The following is a 17,531-nucleotide window of genomic DNA, read 5'->3' as shown; positions in this document are numbered from 1 at the left end:
CTGCTGCTGAATGTCAGGGCTAATGCAGCATGTCTGACAGAAGGTCTGCAACACCACTTCTACTTGAAGTTGCCAAGGCATTTTAAACAGCTCTACCCAAGATAGACTGAAGGCATGATCTAATATCAGGCCCCCAAAAGAATGAAAGAATTGCCATCAGGCTAACTAGTTTCTGATGGGGATAAACAAACACTCAGAATACCTGTAAAACATTACACTTGATGCTTGTGGGGAGGGAACAAGGAAGGCTGGGAGGGGAAAAACAAAACAAACACCACCTTTGGCTTGTGTGGCCCAGAGTGGGATCTAAGTTCCCCTGATCACCCTCTGCCTTCCAGGGGCTTTGCTTGTGCTGTACCCTGGGTGATCATAATACCTCCAGTTCTGCATTGAGATGACAACTTATAATCAAATTTCATGCTTCAAGACTCCTGCTAGTTGCCTCTATCCTTTTCACACTGCTGATATGTTACTTGGCTTTTGGAACTTTTTTCATTTTTCTTCTGAAGAAACAGAGACTGCAGCTAGAGAGGTGGTCTCCTGTGATCTTCAAGGGCACAAAGAAAATGTGCAAAAGTAGTGCATCTTGCTCATATGCCCAGGATACCATCAAGAGTCAGCTTTAGCACTGGAAATATATTTCACCCTGGTTAGACTGAAAGACTTAGGGAACTGCACTTTTCTTTATGTGCGGCATGGAACATTATCTCTTCTTGATTCCCTGCATTATAGAGAACTCTAGCCATGGTGGCATCTTGAAACTCTCCTGTTTTCTGCCTTTAGTATGCACTTTATTTGAGTCCTCAAAAACATTTAGCAAAAATATAGTCCTAGTTCTTGATATGAGATATCTGCTTGGAACTTAATGGTCTGTCATATACAGGAGGTCAGAGTTGATGATCTAGTGGTCCCCACTAGTTTTAAGTACATTCAAACAAGGAAGCAGTCACTAATCTTGTTTGAACTGCAACGTCACTTCAGTGTTCTTTGACTCATCCACACTCCAGCAACTTTCAGTCTGAGCCCATCCTGAGTGACCAAGTATCTATCTGCAGGGTTTATAACCCAACTTAATTTTGGAATTTCTGCACTATGAGATTATGCTGTATCAAATCACTTACAAACAGATGTAGTTGAAGAGGTCCAGAATCAACATGTAGACAGCTTTCATAGTAGAAATCATCATCTATTTTTTTCCTTTCCTGCCAAGTGTTCTCCTATTCTTCTACCCCTCAGAACACTCAAGTTTGCTCATATGCACCACAGCCATTTTTTCTGATTGGAAAGACTGGTTGACCCAAAAGCGAGATGTGTGCAAAGATGCTCCTTAATCAGAGTTTGATGCCAAAAGATGATGAAAAGAAAACTTTGCTGCACTCCTAGTTCCTGACTCCTAGCCCAGCTTACAAACAAGAAACCTTGCTGCACTCCTATCCCAGCTTACAAACAAGAAACCAAGATAAGGAACAGAATCCAGCTCTTAAATTTGTCCTTTAGACTGTGTTTTATCTTTTACATAAAAGTGTTAAAGCCATTAGTCACTTTTATGGATCCATGATTGACAAGAGTTCTCTAGCCAAGAAGCTCTCACTGTGAATCATGTGCCTTCTGTTTGAAAGTAGGGACTGTTAGCTCAGTTAAATTATTTTTGCTTCAGTACTTCATATTAGAGATGGATAAACTAGGACAGAGACTAAATGGACAGTCGAGGAAAAATTTAGCCAAAGTTTATTTTTTCTAACAAATAAAGCACTTACAAAATCTAACACCAAGGAAAATACTGCTAAAATAATATGTTTGTGCTTTTTTTAAAGCAAATATTTATAATTTCCTTGCAACTCAAATATTGCAGCATTACAACTAGTATGTGAGATCTTGAATAAAGCCTATTCTCCATCTTCCAAGTCAATGGAACTGTAAATTATGAACTGCAAATAGTGATGCTGGATTTATGTTTTTAGTGAAGATACAACAGCTGCTTGCAATAGAGGTTTCTAAATCTAGACTTTTACATGTGGCTGTTTATCTAGGAACAAAACTGGCCAAACTTGGTTCTTACCCCTGCCATTAGCATTATTTTGCACTCCCTTCCTACATCAGGAAAATTGCAAATTACATGTTAAACTCTATTGCCAATCTGCAGAACAAATTAAATATTGATGTTGAAAACATAACTCCTAATCTGTAGCATCACTGGGCATGTCCCCACAAGTGGGAATGTGTATTTCCCCAGGGACAAATATCAGCAGCACATATTTGTGCTGCTGCTAGTTTGTCCCCAGGCGCACCACCACGTGCGCTGGCGCACACACTAAATTGACCCAGGTGGGGTAGGGGGGGGCTGGGGCCAGCACCTGAGCTGGCATCAGCAGATCCATCTGGGGTTCTGGGGGCCTCCTGGGGCTGCAGCAGCAGCAATCCAGGCATACAGAGCCTGGCTAGCAGCTGGAGCTTGGCTCTGGCTGGCTAGGCTCTGGGCTCAGGCAACACAGGCTGCAGCCATGTTCATATTTTAGATACCATTTGGGCTGCAAACATGCAGCATGGCAAACAATCGTGAGCACCGTGTGTGTTTCACGGCACCTCAAAAGGCTTTGAGGAGCTGTAACCTGCATGCTCCTGCTTGCGGGGATACGGCCACTAAGTTTTTCTTTTAAATACCTACTTACAATGGGCATAAGGGGCATTTATACACATACCTTTTTGTCCTGTTATGTGTTGGAGATCCGCCACTTTGGAGCAGAGTTGATTAATTGAGTCTGCTCCGCATGCGAGCTGATGCAAACTGTGCTGCGCCACATGCAGTTGTATAAGCAGCAAAGTGTGCATCAGCGTGCAGAAAATGGCGGTGATGCGCTTTTGAACTAAAACACCTTTTCTGTGTTTTACTTCAAAAGTGCACCACTGCCATTTTCTCAGCACTGATGCATTTTGCTGCTTATATAACTGCAAGCGATGCAGCACCAGTGCTTTTCAAAGTGCTCAGTGGTACGGCACTTGCATGTGTAAAAATGCCCTAGGATAGGAAAGAAGTCAATAGTTTCTCCACACTGCTGAATGTTAAATAACTTGTTATCTGGTGAAGAGGCCACTGTGGAGAGATAGAAAGGAAGAAACAGCTTTCCCTCATACTCATCTTTCTTCTTAGTGCCTACAGACACTCACCTCCATGAGTGCCTGAATGGAAAAGTGGGGTATGATTGTTGGGTTTAGAAGCAACATTATTTCCCCATCATAGGAAGCGGAGTAGGAAGTGTGGAATAACTCTAGGGGCCTGGACACACCACATATTACCATCTGGGTAATTTACCTCAGGTTTGTACTAAAGTTACACCAGCATTTAGAGCACACAGACAAGCAGCTTTTTTCAATGTAGCACACAGTCAGTGGGAGTGGCAGGGGTGCTGGTAACAGCCTGTTTGCACTGTGCAAATGGCTACCATAGTTTGCTGCAAATACTTAACCTCTACGCTAGTGTAACTTATACTGACATAGTTCTAACTCTGAATTTTTGGGGGTAATTCTATGCTAGATTGGAGAAAGTACAGTTTAGGAGTCTATACTTTTACACTGGTGGAAAGATCAAATAAAGATCAATATGTCACCTGTCCAACCTAAAAGAGCATGAAGAAAAAGAAGGATCTCCAGAGAGCACGAAAGAGGAAAAGGCTCTCCAGGGTTGCATTCTTTTTTCCACAGATGTTCAGGTGCAGCAGGACTTATAAGCCATGTTCCAGACACCAAGTACCAACTCACAAAGTTTGGAGCTCAGTTTTACCCTTTCTTTTCCTTTTCCCTCCCCACAGGAGAAGGCTTAAAGGCCTCATACTAGACTTTGAAAGGACACTACCGAAATTCTTAGAGAAAAAAACAGCACAGTACAGCTGGCTGCCAGCTTCAGCCACAAATCTTCCTCAGCTATTACACATCTGATAACACTGAAGTATAAGTAAACTATAAGCTTACCTAATTTCAAGTGCTTTAATGGCTTCTAACATCTGTAGATACTCAGCTGCTTTCCAAACATCATTTGCTTCTTCTTCACCCTGAACCATGAGTTTTGCTGTGTAGGTGAACTCAATTAAGTGACGAAATGCCATGTTGCTTACACCTGTTTACGAGCAAAACATCAAGCTGCATTTACAATTTACTCAGATATTAATTTTTATGTGACAGATATAAGAGTTATTTATTGCTTACCAATCTTTTTCTGTCATCTAGATTTTTGTCCTGTTGAATGGCTCCTGCAAGCTACTTTCTTGAAATGTTTGCAAAGGCTTCACAAAGTCGGCTACTGGACACACTGGAACTTGGATAAAAGCTCACTCACTAGATTCCCTCTAATATAGGTACTATGCACCCCGTAATATAAAGGTATCATGCAATTAACTTAATGTCTGAAAAATGTGACACATCAGGAAAGTAATCACCCCTTCCCCTGAATTAGCTATGTACAGAAGTTTGTAGGGAGTGAATCTCCACTAGACAGCTATTGCCATTGGGGAAAGAAGGGAGCATGGGGAAAGGGAGGGAAAAATCAGCCTCTACTCAAAATAAGTCCTTAAAACTTTATATTTGAAAGAAATCTTTTGTTGACAGTTGGTGCCTGAGAACAAGAATAAAGCAAGGTGGTTAGTACCACCAATGCCTATACATCAGTCTGTGTTATTAATGTTATAGTTATTTCTTGTTTGGAACTACGCACATTTGGATTTGTATAAAACAGGTTACCTTCAATCTCTACTAAAGGTTCCTGAGTGAAGTCTTGGAAGAATTTATGGAAGAACTGGCTGCAGGCTGCAAGAACAGCTTTATGGGCTTTGAAATGATGGCCTAGAAAGATAAAATTGAAAATAAAATGATTTAAGTCAACATATGATCATTCATAGTACAGCTTATGCAATGGATTCAGGGGAGGACAAAAAAGTATAGCTACAATGAAATCAGCATCCAAGTCTATCATAGGAAGGTGCACTCTGGGTGCCACCCTGTGGCATAGCATGCTACTTCACCCTGCTTCAGTTAATTGGATCTCCACTGACACATAGCTTCAGCAAATTAAATGATGTAATACAGTAGGAGGACCAAGTTACTGCAGCAAGAGTTGATCCCTCCTGGGATATCTTGAAAGCAAATACAAGAAAAACCTTCAGAAGATTTTCCATAGCTGCTGGGCTCAACTCTCAGCCCTTCCTAGCTCTCTACCTTTCTACAGACTCAGTGCTTTCTCCTCAAGCATAGCTTCTGTGAGAGTTTCCCCAATTCTCCTCTTCAACTGAGCTCCTACCAGCCTTTGTAAAGGGCAGGGAAACAACTAACTCAAGACTGAGTAGGGATGTGCCCTTTTAGGCAATGTTTCATCCTTGTCCCAGCATGAACAACTGACACTAAAATGAATATATCTGATAGGAGTGCTTGTTACTAATATTGTTGTTTGTACAAAAATGTGGTATAACTCAACTACTGTCAACTCAACTACTGTTTATTTTCCAATGGGACAGAAGAAAATGGAGAATATAAGAAATTAATACATTCCTCCTTATGCCTCCAGAGTACACGAAAAATATAGAGGCAAATTCGTCAGCCTTATTTTAATTCTACATTTAAATACTAGGTGGATACATAGAAGCCTGTGACTAGCCATATTTCAGTAATTCTCTGAAAGCAGTACTCCTGCTTTGAAGTAAGCCACACAGCACAGAAACTCGTACTCCTCTTCCAATGCAGATATGATTATTGGTTGAAATTAAAAAAAAAGTTAATATAACATAGCATGTAAACCATAGTACGAAAGAATGAAAAATGCAAGCCATTTGGGAACTATTTTATTATCAACAGATATCTAGATACTTGTCTGGAGAAGTGGCTCTATTACCAGATCAGTACTCTTTTATTATAAATGCTTCATTTCCATAAGCACCAAGCATATCCAGCATCCCTCTCAGCTCCATTTTTTCCATGCATTGCAATGAAGATCAGATTCTAGTCATTGAAGTATGCAGATATAAATTAAGAGAAAGCAGAACACATGAAGATTCTGGGACTGCTTTGTCATTCTCTTTCAAAACTGAAGAATGTTTCATCTTTAGTTGAAATATGGGCAGCAGAAGCATCTTCGTATTCTTGGGAGATTGACTGTTCTTTTCATGACATATCAACTGAAAAAATCTGGGAGATGCTGGATTATGTAGCTCTGCTAGCCAAGGTATTTACTAATAGAAGGAGACCAGAATCCTAACCACATGACCAGAACTGTGCCTTCATGCTAAGTATAGGCAAAAAACCTTAAGTATTTACAATTCAATTGTGCCATCTTAGATTCATAAGCTTTCTCAAACAACTTGGATGGAAATGTTTCACCTCCTTAACATGTTGGCTGAAGGGTACCCATAACTCAAACACAAGGTAAGGAAATCAGAACTACTGTCTTGTAGACTTACAATTTGGGATGAAAAAATATGCTTCTTCCATTACAAAGACATTTACATACTTTTCTAAAGACTGTGCTAGCTTTAGTGAGTTGGTTGGAAACATTAATGTAAACTTTGCTTTAGAGATTGCTATCCAAGTAGGTGACTTAAATTGCCACGTGAAGTAAATGCCTTCCATTGGTGATATGTACAGCTTATTAGGAGCAGACTGGTATTAGGAGCAGACCTCTATTTTCTTTTTTTAAGGTTAACAATCAAAATGTAGCATTAAGTTACATGGACTGCTAGCTTCCAGAGAATGGGCAACCAAAATCAACAGCCAACAGAAGCTCATGAACACATTTCTCAATACATTTGTCCTTGCTCACAGCTGTTTGGGGTTAATCAGTTTTTCCTTCAAATCTGAATATAATCCAAAAACTTTTATTAAGATCACAAAAGCAACCACTGGCCCAAGATGCTAGATAGTGGGGGTGCACAGACTCAGCCTTGTTATATACTATTAATTACTGGAAGTGAACGAAAGATAAGGGTATCTTCCATCAATCTTACCTTCACCCCATTATGAAACTGTCTAATCACTGCAGTGATATTCTCAAGGCAGTCACTCTTAGAAGCTTCTATGGGTTTTTTTCTGCTGGTGTGAAATTTTTGACCTCTACTGTGTCTCTGCTTATCTTTGAATGTTCCTGCTCACTCTGTTTCTTCTGTATTTGCTGTGCAGCAAAGATCATATCTACTGCTCCTCTCCTTTTCTGGAACTACACTGGCTGTCAGGCTAAATTTTCTCAATTATGTGACGAATAAATGTTTGAGCACGAGTCTCACGAGGAACTTGGCATCAGCCACTAATAAGAAAACTTCCTTCCTTATAAATACTGATAAAAGAAGCATCTTTGTATTCTTGAGAAATAGTTTTCTTATGCCACATCAACTGAAAGAACTCTTTTGAGAGCTGCTGGATTATATAGCCTCTGTCAGCTATACAGATTTCAACCAAACCAACATTTGATTCAGGCGCCTGCCTTCTCAGTCTTTGAGATAACTTTGGTAGTGAGAATTTCCATTTGTGACTTATTGTAGTTGATCTATAGCCTCAGTGCTGCTGCTGGATTCCTTATTATACAAGTTTCAGTGATCGATCCAGCTTTCTAGAATTTGATTATTTCCAGTCAGAAAGGTATTTCCACTTGAAACACTTGGAAGAGGCCCACATATTGCTTAAAGAGCATCACAAAGCTGTGTGTGACATTTCAGTATGTACAAAAGTAATCTCATCTGTTCTCACATGCAAATGAGTACAACATATGCCTTAACTTTGTTGGAGAAGTGTTATACATATTGTAAAAAAGTGTTTGGGATGGTTTATTAGTCATCAAAGACAAATATAGGCAATGATTCTCATCAGGTAATCATTTTTTATCCTCAGTTCTCTCATTGAACCAGTAGTGATGTTTCCAGACTGTTGACCCAAGGGTGTTCAAATAACACTCTTAAAGCAATTCCAGTGAGCTTCTATGCCACCAAAAGTTGCAGTGGCATTATTTAAATAGCTTTCTATTTTGCATTCTTCTTATAGTATCAACTTTCAATCTGTTCACATTTAGTTTCTTCAGAAGTTTCTTGCCTCAGGGTTTGGTAGAATTTTGTATGATGGTCTGTCCAGGATTCAGCTCCCCTCATTCACTTTGTGATCCTGACAATCATGTAGAGATTCAAATACAAATATTTAGAATGGAGCTACACATGACAAGTTTATTTTGGGAGCCAAAAACAGCACTTGGAATGTTAAGATTATGTTCAGCACACTTCCTTACAGAGACTATTACTCACACTTCCTTACAGAGACTATTACTCTTGCACCAACGGGAGAGGCCAGCACCACAGCTGCACTATGGGGGCATTACCACTGTCCAAGGCACAGAACTAGGGGTGCACCAATAAAGATTTTTTAGGCTGATACCAATGGCAGATTATTAACAACCATATTGGCTGATACCAATCTGATAGCCAGTAAGAAGCCCACAGAGCAGTGTTCACCTGGAAAGTCTGTGGGGGAAGGGGTATGGGGGAACAGACTGAGGTCCCCACAGTGAGGGAAGGAATGGGGCTGTGGTAGGTGCTGCCCTGCTGGGGCAGGGCACAGGATGGAGTAGTAAGCAGCTTGTCCAGGGGCCACAGGACAGTGAGGGGAGACGGCTCCCCACTGCTGTGCGCACCCCTGGGGGAGGCAGATTAGTACACGGGGCAAAGGTGGGCTGCCTGCTGCGGGCTTGGGGCCAGGGGCTATGCCAGAGTCTTCCCAGACTGGAATTTTGGGGTGGCTGTAGTCTACTCCGTAACCCCCGATATGGACTGATATATCGGTGCATCTTTACACAGAACCTCCCTTTGCTGTTGTATACCTTGGCTGTTGTATTACTAGTGTTGTGTTTGTCAATAATATGCTGATATATTTGATGGCCTGACTTATGACATGCACCGAGGTCACACTTAAGATAACAAGTATGTCCCCTTTTGGTACGGGAGAGATGGTGTGTTCCAAATCTTGACAGAACTTACAAGATTGCTTACATGTGGCTGGAGAACTGTCAGACAGGGACTCATTTTAGCCTGACAACTAAAAGAAATGGAAGAAAAAATACCCAGACTGAATACAGGTATCTCTTGCTTTATGAGTGTTCTGTATGTGCGAATTCGCTCTTATGCGATGACCCTTTTTATACCAAAAATTCGTTATATGCAAGGTAAATTCACTCTTATGTGCTCAGTGTGTGGGGGAAGCCCAGTCAGCTGCTTTGGACATTGCATTGTGGGAATGAAACGCACTAAAATAGTCTCCTGTATGGCTCTGTGCTCCTTGCTCGTTGTCTGTGATGTGTTTCTGTAGCTGCCATCCCCATTATGAGTGCCTTGTACTTGTGTGTACTGTCTGCTGTTGGCAAGTACCAAAACTGTCTTGTAAAAGTGGTAGAAATGGGTCTGGGGATCAGTACAGTTGAGGTCTTGGAATCTACCCCTATTTGCTACATTGTACAGTGGGTTCCCTTTATGCGAATTTGAGTTATGCAGCTTTTTCCAGGAATGCATGTACAGCATAAAGTGAAGGAAACCTGTACTTCACTATTAGTCCTGACATAAAAGGAAGAATTGCATTACAGTAAGGGAATCCCCTCTCCCCACACTTCAAGAGGAGCAGGAGAGAGAGCTTGAAAGAACTGGGGGGGGGGGCAGAGGTGAATTCTTTTTACTTGGGAAGGACTGGAGAATGGATCAAGCTCCATCAGGATGCCTCTTTTAGATAGCAAATCTCTTGTGGCCTCATTTCCTATTTTCCCCTACCTATACATACAGGTGGTAAGTGCAAGGCATTTTGTCTAGGTTGATTTAGGCAGGACTTCAGAAAATGTAAACTTTTGTTTTGCTATGAACAATAGGACCAGAATGAACACAACTATAATTTAGTGCTCCTGATACCTATTAAACTCTTAGCACGATTCATCAGACAGTTAGTTTAGAATTTTATCATCTTTGGTATTCAGAAGTCTACTTGCAATTTACAGTACTACTTTATGAAACTGGAAGATATTGGTTCTCAAACTGGGCAAATCTTAAACTAATAGGTGACAAAAATCATAATGAAAAATTCCATTCCTTTCAGAATTATATTTGTATCAACAGGTTCCTAGAGCAATACATACCATCTACAATCAGGGTGATATCTGTAAACTGATCCTGCTCCCGTTGTTCATTGAGTCTGTCCAAAATAACTTTATAATGTTCTGGGAACTCTTGAATGTATTCCATCATCTCTTCAGCTTCCATGATGGATGGACTAGCCTAAAAAAGATTATTAGTGAATTAAGATTATTTAAAAAAGGCTGTATGAACATGAACTAATTCACATGATTGCTTTATTAGATCTAGTAAGCATTTTAAAAAGTGCCAGGGAAAATAAAATGTGATTTAGAGTAAGTGCATTACAATTAAAATAGGTCATCAACCAGTATATCCAAATTTAATTAGCAGATAGACAGTATAGGCACTTGGACACATGACGACGATAGCCCTTTTTTGCAGCTTAACTGCATCACACTTTACACGTAAGGGGGTTTGTTGAGCTTTAAATGAGTTTGTTATATTGCAAACTTAACCACATCCCCATGTAGTTTAGTTTACAACATAGCTACTTGTAACGTTGCAGCCCTTAATCTGACAGCTCACCCCCTGGCCGTGGGAGAGGCGGGCTGAAGGCAGAAGTGGCAAGGAACCTAATCCTTCCCCTTCCCCCCCCAAACCCTCCACAGAGCCTGCCCACCTATCCTGCAGCCAGGGGGTGAGCTGCCAGCAGGCTAAACAGCCCGTGAGCTGTGGGGGATCCCAGTCCTTCCCTCTGCAGCAGCAGTGCCAGCTGAGGCTGCCCCAGCTTGGAGGCAGCACCTGCCAAATCCAACTGATCCTCTAGCCCGCTGGGACTTCCAGCGAACAGTGCACCATCCTTACTGTCTTCCTGCCACCTGGGGCTGGCCGGGAATGGGCTGGCTTGCCCCAGGACAGCACAGGGAGGTGGCAGGAGGGTGGCTAGGTGTGCTGGCAGCTAGAGAAGCCAGCAGGGATGCGGCATGGTCCACTGGAACCCCGAGCGGGCTTGGGGAAGCACAGGTTTGGTGCGTTTCCAGTGCGCCAGCACTGCCAGCACACCCAGCTGCCTTCCTGCCGCCTCCCCATGCTGCTCCAGGGGCAAGCCAGCCCATTCCTGGGTGGCCCCAGGTGGTGGGGATGGTGCGCGGTGCCCTGGAAGCCCCAGTGGGCTCAGGGAAGAGTTGGATCCATTGGATGCTGCCTCCAGGATGAGGCAGCATGCAGCACGCTAGCTGCCTGCCCGCGCAGCCCTGGGGGCTGCCTGCAGCTCAGGGGCTGCTCAGCCAACTGGCAGCTCATGCAGGCAGGCTGGCTCTACCAGAAGGGGAGCGGGGGGCAGAAGCAGCAGCGAATGGCCCAATCCCACCCCCCCCCATGGAGCTTGCCTGCAGCCAGTGGGCAAGCTGCCAGGGTCCCTGGTCCTTCCCTCTGCGTCAGTAGCATCCCAGAGGGCTGCCTGGGGATATGTTAGCAGGCCGGGGCCTGCCACAGATCAGAAGCAGCGTCCAGCCCGATCCAACTCTTCCCCAAGCCCAAGATGGAGCAGCCCCTGGCCCCTTAACAGCTTGCCTGGGCAGCTCAAGGGGCACTACCACTATGGAAGGACCAGGGCCCCCCCACAACTCAGGGGTGGCTTGGCTTGCTGGCTGTTCACACCCCCAGCTATGGGAGAGGTAGGCAGACTTTTTTATCCCCCAACTAAATCAAGCCCCTTGTCATGACTGAAAGAAGCCCCTAAATTGAAATGATGGGTTTTTAATCATTTCAATAAAAAACCCACCATTTCAATTTAGGGAACTAAACCCTTGTCATGTGTACAACCACCCTATGAGGGTTAAAAAAAAAGACAAAAGAAAAAAAGAGAAAGGCTTTATTATAGACATTGTTCCTGCAAAACACAGATAACTGCAATTTCAGTAAGAACTTGGCAATATAATACCAGTGTCTTCATATATTTGCTCTAAGGAGCTCTGCAAAGCTACCTGATGGCAAAACTGTTTTACATATTCTTGCAAGTTCAATCTTGTACTCGGTGGGCGTGTCTACACATGCATTTACAGTAAGCGACTTTTAGACCACCATCTATACATGTAGGTGTTACAATGCAGTAATACTGTGGGCGTAACAGCTTGGGAGTAAGTTGCTCCCAAGTCAGTTCACACAAACAGGGTTACTGCACAGTAAGGCATCTACACATGCCTTACTGTGCAGTAACTACTTGGGAGTAAATTTGCTACCTGTATCATGTTTAGTGTGGAGTACAGGCACGCATGTGTAAATACATGCCTGTATTGTGTCGTAATTTTCAGATTGGTAAATTGAATTCTAGCTCCTGCCCTCCCATGTGGCTCTGGGTCCCACAGCTCCCCTGGTGGCCTAGCCACTAAACAAGACCAACTATGAACTGATCCAAATACAGGAAACCCTCACTATTCGCGAACTCCAGGTTCACAGATTCAAATATTAGGGGGGAGGGCAGAGCCAGGAGGTGGGTGGAGAGTGCCAGGGATGCGGAGGGAAGTGGCGGCAGCATCTTCTCCCCCGCAGGCAGCCACAGCAGCACTTGTGGGGGAAGGGGTTAGTCCCCAGGCACTGCAGGGGAGCACCGGGGACAGGGAGGAAGGCGGCAGCAGCATTTTCTCCGCCACTGGAGGCGGTCGTTGTGGTGCTTGGAGCTGCTGCGACAGCGCTCGGGGGCAAGGGGTCGGTCCCCAGGCGCTGTGAGGGAGCCCTGCAAACAATGAGGGGGGAGCAGGGTTTGGCTGTGGGGTCTGACAGGGAGCCCCGTCAGTATTTCAAGGATTTCGCCATTCACGGGTATTGCCAGAACGTATCCTCCGTGAACAGCAAGGGTCTCCTGTACAAAACTAGGTATACCATACATAGCTTGCACAGAAGGCTAGGGAAGTAGCTTGTTAGTTTTAGAAGGGCTTCTAAGGGCAAACGATAAACAGTGAATTGGTAAGATCCAGTACAGAACACCAAACCAAAGACCAAAGTGACCTGGCAAAGAGGTGCCCCTAGTTGGTGGAAAGGGTGTACTAATTGGTGAGAAATAGGATGTGCATGACATAGAAGTTGTTTTGATCAGTGTATGAAAAGATGCCTTTGAACCCTTTGTACTCGACTACATAAGGGTTACATTCATGCCTGTGCCAAGCCTGTAAATGACCCAACTAGCACCATACATGTTAGCATTTGGATTTTTTTGTAGATAAATGTGGCCAATTTCTTTTTTACTAAGAACCGAAGCATCAGCAGATGCAGGACAAATAGATCCAAGGAGATGATACTTCCCCTCTATGTGACATTGGTCAGACTGCAGTTGGAGTACTGCGTCCAGTTTTGGGCGCCATACTTCAAAAACGATATAGACTTGAGAGAGGGTCCAGAGGAGGGCCACTTGTATGGTTAAGGGCTTACAGGACAAACCCAATGAGGAGAAACTGAGGGACCTGGACCTCTTCAGCCTCTGCAAGAGAAGGCTGAGAGGTGATCTTGTGGCCACTTACAAATTCATTAGGGGGATGCAGCAAGGGATCGGAGATGCTCTGTTCACCAGGGAGCCTCTTGGGGTAACAAAGAACAATGGTCACAAACTGACAGAGAGCAGATTTAGGCTAGATATCAGGAAAATCTTCTTCATGGTAAGGGTGGCCAAAATTTGGAATGTGCTTCCGAGGGAGGTGGTGCTCTCCCCTACATTGGAGGTCTTTAAGAGAAGGCTGGATAGGCATCTGGCTGGGGTCATACTCTTTCCTGCCTAGGCAGGGGGTCAGACTCGATATGTTGAGGTCCCTTCCAACCCTAGCATCTATCAATCTATGAAGCCTGCAGCCACTTCCTTGTAACAAAGAGGCGGTTAAGGGCACGGCATCCCAGATGGTATTCTGACAGCACATGCATAGACCACCCAGACTGAGGGAGCCCGACATGACCTAACCCATGAACAACACTAATGGAGTCAGGTGACAACACTGATGGAGCTTGCCTTGACAATACTGGTGACTCCCTGGAGACCTACTTTCTTCACCACCTACTACTATGGTATTCAAGCTGAGGTCACGGGGAATTCTTAACGTGTACAAAGATTCTATTTTGGTAGTTTACTTGAATCAGATTCATCTCGCACCTCGCCCTGGCTGGGCAGTGCCTGCCCACTCCCACTCCCTCACTGCAGGGGCCTTGGTCTGCCCGCCCCTCTTTCCTCCCCCCACCTCTTCACCCCCAACAGACTTAAGAGAGCAGTGTCTGGCTCTAAGCTGCCAGGCTGGTGGCATGCATGCTGCAGCTACACACGGCATTTATCAGTGACATTACTGGCCATATCAGCCAAAAAAAGCCAATAAAGTCCATTTTCCTTTTATTGGTGCTGATACGGTATGGACCAATGTATCGGCGTACCTCTAGTCAGCAAACTTTTCAGGCTGCAGACTGAACTGACCCAGTATAGGTCAGAAGCAGACAAGCATACACTAGGAACTAGCCACTGCCACCATCACTTTTCCCCATGGCAACATGTGAAGTGTGTTTGCAGCCAGGACTTTTCCCTGCACTAGAGGGGGGGCTTTGGTAGCAGTAGGTTTCCCTGCCACTGCAGGAACAAACACTGGCTGCGGACTCCCTTTGTGCTCCTGCAGAGAAAAATGATAACAGTAGGTGTATTCCCTGTGCAGCCGCTGGGAAAAACAGCAGCAGCTGCTCAATTCTAGCACCTGCTGGCCTCTGACCCCAACTAGGCCAATTAGCTGCTGAGGCCCTCCATCCATGAGCTGGATCAAATGGCTTTGCTGGACAGATTCAGCCAACGGACCACAGGTTGTCAACCCCTGCTCTATGACAAAGACAGCAGCACATTTAGCAGCTTATGTTTCCCCTTGCAACATGCTAGAGTTTTGGCTCATTAACAATTTCAAAATAAGAGCGCCAAAAAACTCTGCTTTCACATTCTAACTTAGAATTTCCTTGGAAGTCTTGCAGTCATGTACTGACCTGACTTGCCCCTCTCAATCTAAGAGAATCATACCACAAAGCAATACAATTGCAGATCTCTCATTCAAATCTACCTCAAAGTAAATTAAATATGGAAATAAATGTATATATGAGAATGTTACCACTTCTGAATTCTAGGTGCTACATGGATATTGGTCACACTACAAAGTTCTGCTAGTAACATTCTAGTTCTGCTGCCAATACTCTGAATTCATCCAAATTCCCAGCTCCTCTGTTGTGACAGATCACTTTCTATAGGCAGAGTTATATACGCTATATCTGCCCAGCAGAGTTAGTCTCGGTGTTGCCACATGGCAGCTGGCAGAGGGGGCATACAACCATTCCCATGCCACCTGCAAACTGCTGTGGTCCCTTTAGCAGCTGATGCATTCTGTGCTCAGGCAGCACAGCTGCAGTAACTGAACTGATGAAACCGCCAGAAATTCTGGCAAAGCAAATCAGCACAGATTACACCTTAGTCACAGACCAGGAGCCTATGCTAAGTGCTGTCCAAAACATGGAACAAGAAGATTATCTCTGTGGGTAGACTTATACAGACTATAAGGACATAATGAGACTGTATTGATGGGCAGCGGCATCAACACACTGTTGAGTTTTTTTGGAGACATCACGGAAAATAAGTTTAAAGTAAGATTCTAGAAGAAAATAAAGTAGCTTTACAGGGAGCTACTCTCTTATGTGAGGACAGCATGAAAATGTTCATGTGAAAATTTACCAAGAGGGTGATGGAGGTTGGCACCAGGACCAGAATTGACCTTTCAATACTGAATGCCAGGAGGACGTCTGAAGCAGAGATGATCACTACATTCTACCTTTAACTCTATTTCTCCTTCATTCCTGCACATATTTTGCTACTTTCAAAACAGAATATAATAGTACGCTTCTAGTAATACCCTGCATCCTACCCAACCCTTTACCAGTAGAAATGAAAACACTCTTCCCCTAAGAAATAATCAATTCACTTAACTCTCTTCTCCTTTTCTGCATTTTATTTAGTATTTTTCCCATCTTGCTGGGGTCATCTGAGCCCAGCAGTCTTTCCTGCTCAAGTGCAGGGGGGCTGGACTTGATGATTTATAAGGTCCCTTCCACCCCTAACATCTATGAAACTATGGCTGATATAGATTTCTGGGCCAGGAACAAATTCCTAAAAGGGGCATATGCAAAATCAATTCAGTTTCATCCACTCCTAGAGCAGCAGGTGTAACCCACAGGCAGAGCCTTCTTATATGCTCATTGAATCAAGAGTCCAGATGCACGTGTAATGTTGTTCAAAAAGCAGCAGCAAAATATCTTTTTAACTGTAGCTCTAGTTGCACCATGCTCTACCAACAGCTGCTGTGCTGTTAGGAAAGGACCAATTCCTACTAAGACAAGCCGTTTAGAATTAAAAAGGTTTTTTCGTTAGCATCCGAGTAAACAAGGGCATTACATTAATCTCTGAATGGCTTGAGATCAACAAAGCTGATCTACAACAACTAATCCTAGTTAGATCAGGCTGCCAAATCATCCTGACCCAAACATATGCGACCTGGCTCCAAGTGACAAGAGAGGGGCCTAGACTTACCACATGCACCCTAACAACATCCAAAACAGAGCATGTGGCAAGGCACAGAAGGTCAGTCTCCCATGTGCATTCTCACCACGGGGCTCTGTCTAAGAGCATGGGATGCGTTACATCCTCTCTAGCAGATCTTAAGAACGTAAGATCTGCCATTTACTTCAGTGGCTCCCAACCTTGGGTCGTAACCCAGATCAGGGTCATGGGGGTCTGCCCCTCAAGCCTGTGAGGGCAGTCCATGCGGCTCTGGCCACCACTGCCCCACCTGCGATCCTGGCCTGGTCTCTGCTGGGCATGAGTGAGCCAGTGGTAGGGTCGCAGCCCAAAAAGGTTGGGAGCCACTGATTCACTGGGTCAGATCATAGGTCCCTCCTGCCCAGTAGTCTGCACCACAGCAGCATAGAGCAGAGGCTGAAAGGGAGAGTGAACTTGAGTTTTTGCCACTGCTCCCCTCACTTGAGCCTCCAGCATTTAAGCTCCAAGAAGTTCTGCTTGAGAAGCTGCACCCTAGTCTGCCATGCTCAAGAGCTCACCACGATGCCCCTTTCCCTGTCCAAGCCTCTTCTGAATCGGGCTAAACCAGCAGCTTCCACAGCATCGGGCAGCAGCGAGGTCCCCACTTTACCGACATGCTGGGCGACAAAGAACTCCCCTCAATTCGTTTTGAGCTTCCTACCTGCTAGTTTCATGTTGGGAGCCCTAGTCCTCGTCAGACAAGACAGGGAACAGCAACCCCCTAAGGACTCTCTCTCCACCATTGAGCGGTTTGTCAACCCTTCTCCTGTCCCCCTCGCGCCTTTCCCCCGAAGCTGACCAGGCCGAGCCTGGGAAGGCAGCCTCTCCACGCCACCCCCCCCCCCGCCCCCGCCCCCGCCCTTTGCACA

General features: G+C 44.4%; 1 protein-coding gene across 5 annotated transcripts in view; it reads right to left on the bottom strand.

Moving 5' to 3' along the window:
- ZNF131 (zinc finger protein 131) overlaps positions 1-17,442 on the bottom strand; it is a 32,942-nt gene extending 15,500 nt beyond the window's left edge. For 2 of the 5 annotated variants that reach the window (XM_014521345.2, XM_006026707.3), the window contains exons 1-4: positions 17,324-17,442; positions 10,133-10,271; positions 4,732-4,833; positions 3,967-4,111 (exon numbers count right to left, since the gene is read on the bottom strand). In XM_014521345.2, coding sequence (XP_014376831.1) covers positions 3,967-4,111; positions 4,732-4,833; positions 10,133-10,256 — 371 coding nt within the window. In that variant the 5' untranslated portion in view covers positions 10,257-10,271; positions 17,324-17,442. Of the gene's footprint in view, positions 1-3,966; positions 4,112-4,200; positions 4,607-4,705; positions 4,834-10,132; positions 10,272-17,323 lie in introns of those variants that run through there. The other 3 variants (XM_025207715.1, XM_025207716.1, XM_025207717.1) reach the window with 3 other exon arrangements.
- Positions 17,443-17,531: the final 89 nt, after the last annotated feature.

Source organism: Alligator sinensis, unplaced genomic scaffold (assembly GCF_000455745.1).
Source record: "Alligator sinensis unplaced genomic scaffold, ASM45574v1 scaffold663_1, whole genome shotgun sequence".
NCBI lineage: Eukaryota > Metazoa > Chordata > Crocodylia > Alligatoridae > Alligator > Alligator sinensis.
The sequence above is the reverse complement of the archived record's forward strand: the minus strand, read 5'-3'. Positions and strand labels throughout refer to the sequence as shown.